At 76.1% G+C, this 251-nt stretch overlaps 1 protein-coding gene across 1 annotated transcript in view; it reads right to left on the reverse strand.

Moving 5' to 3' along the window:
* Window positions 1-250, reverse strand: part of Sfswap (splicing factor, suppressor of white-apricot family) — a gene marked incomplete at its 5' end in the record, with an annotated part of 56,408 nt that extends 56,158 nt beyond the window's left edge. Inside the window, one exon of the mRNA XM_013023036.1 lies at window positions 102-250. Coding sequence (XP_012878490.1) covers window positions 102-250 — 149 coding nt within the window. The remainder of the gene's footprint in view (window positions 1-101) is intronic.
* Window position 251: the final 1 nt, after the last annotated feature.

A 251-nucleotide genomic window follows, 5' to 3' on the forward strand; every position in this document is an offset into this window, starting at 1 on the left:
CCCCCGGGCCCCCGGGCCCCTTCGGCCCCCGGCATCGAGTCAACGTCAGGCGGAGCGAGCGGGCGAGGGAGGGAGGGTCGGCGGGGGGGGGAGGCACCGACCTGTCGATGAGGATCTTGGGGTCCCCCATCCAGGGGATGAGGTGCTGTCCCTGCTCCTGGGCCAGGGCCCGCTCGTCGTCCCGGAACAGCTTGCAGGCGTAGCCGAAGACCAGCAGCTCCACCCGGCCGCCCGCCCCGCCGGCGCCGCCC

Source organism: Dipodomys ordii, unplaced genomic scaffold (assembly GCF_000151885.1).
Source record: "Dipodomys ordii isolate 6190 unplaced genomic scaffold, Dord_2.0 Scaffold66, whole genome shotgun sequence".
Classification (NCBI taxonomy): Eukaryota; Metazoa; Chordata; class Mammalia; order Rodentia; family Heteromyidae; genus Dipodomys; species Dipodomys ordii.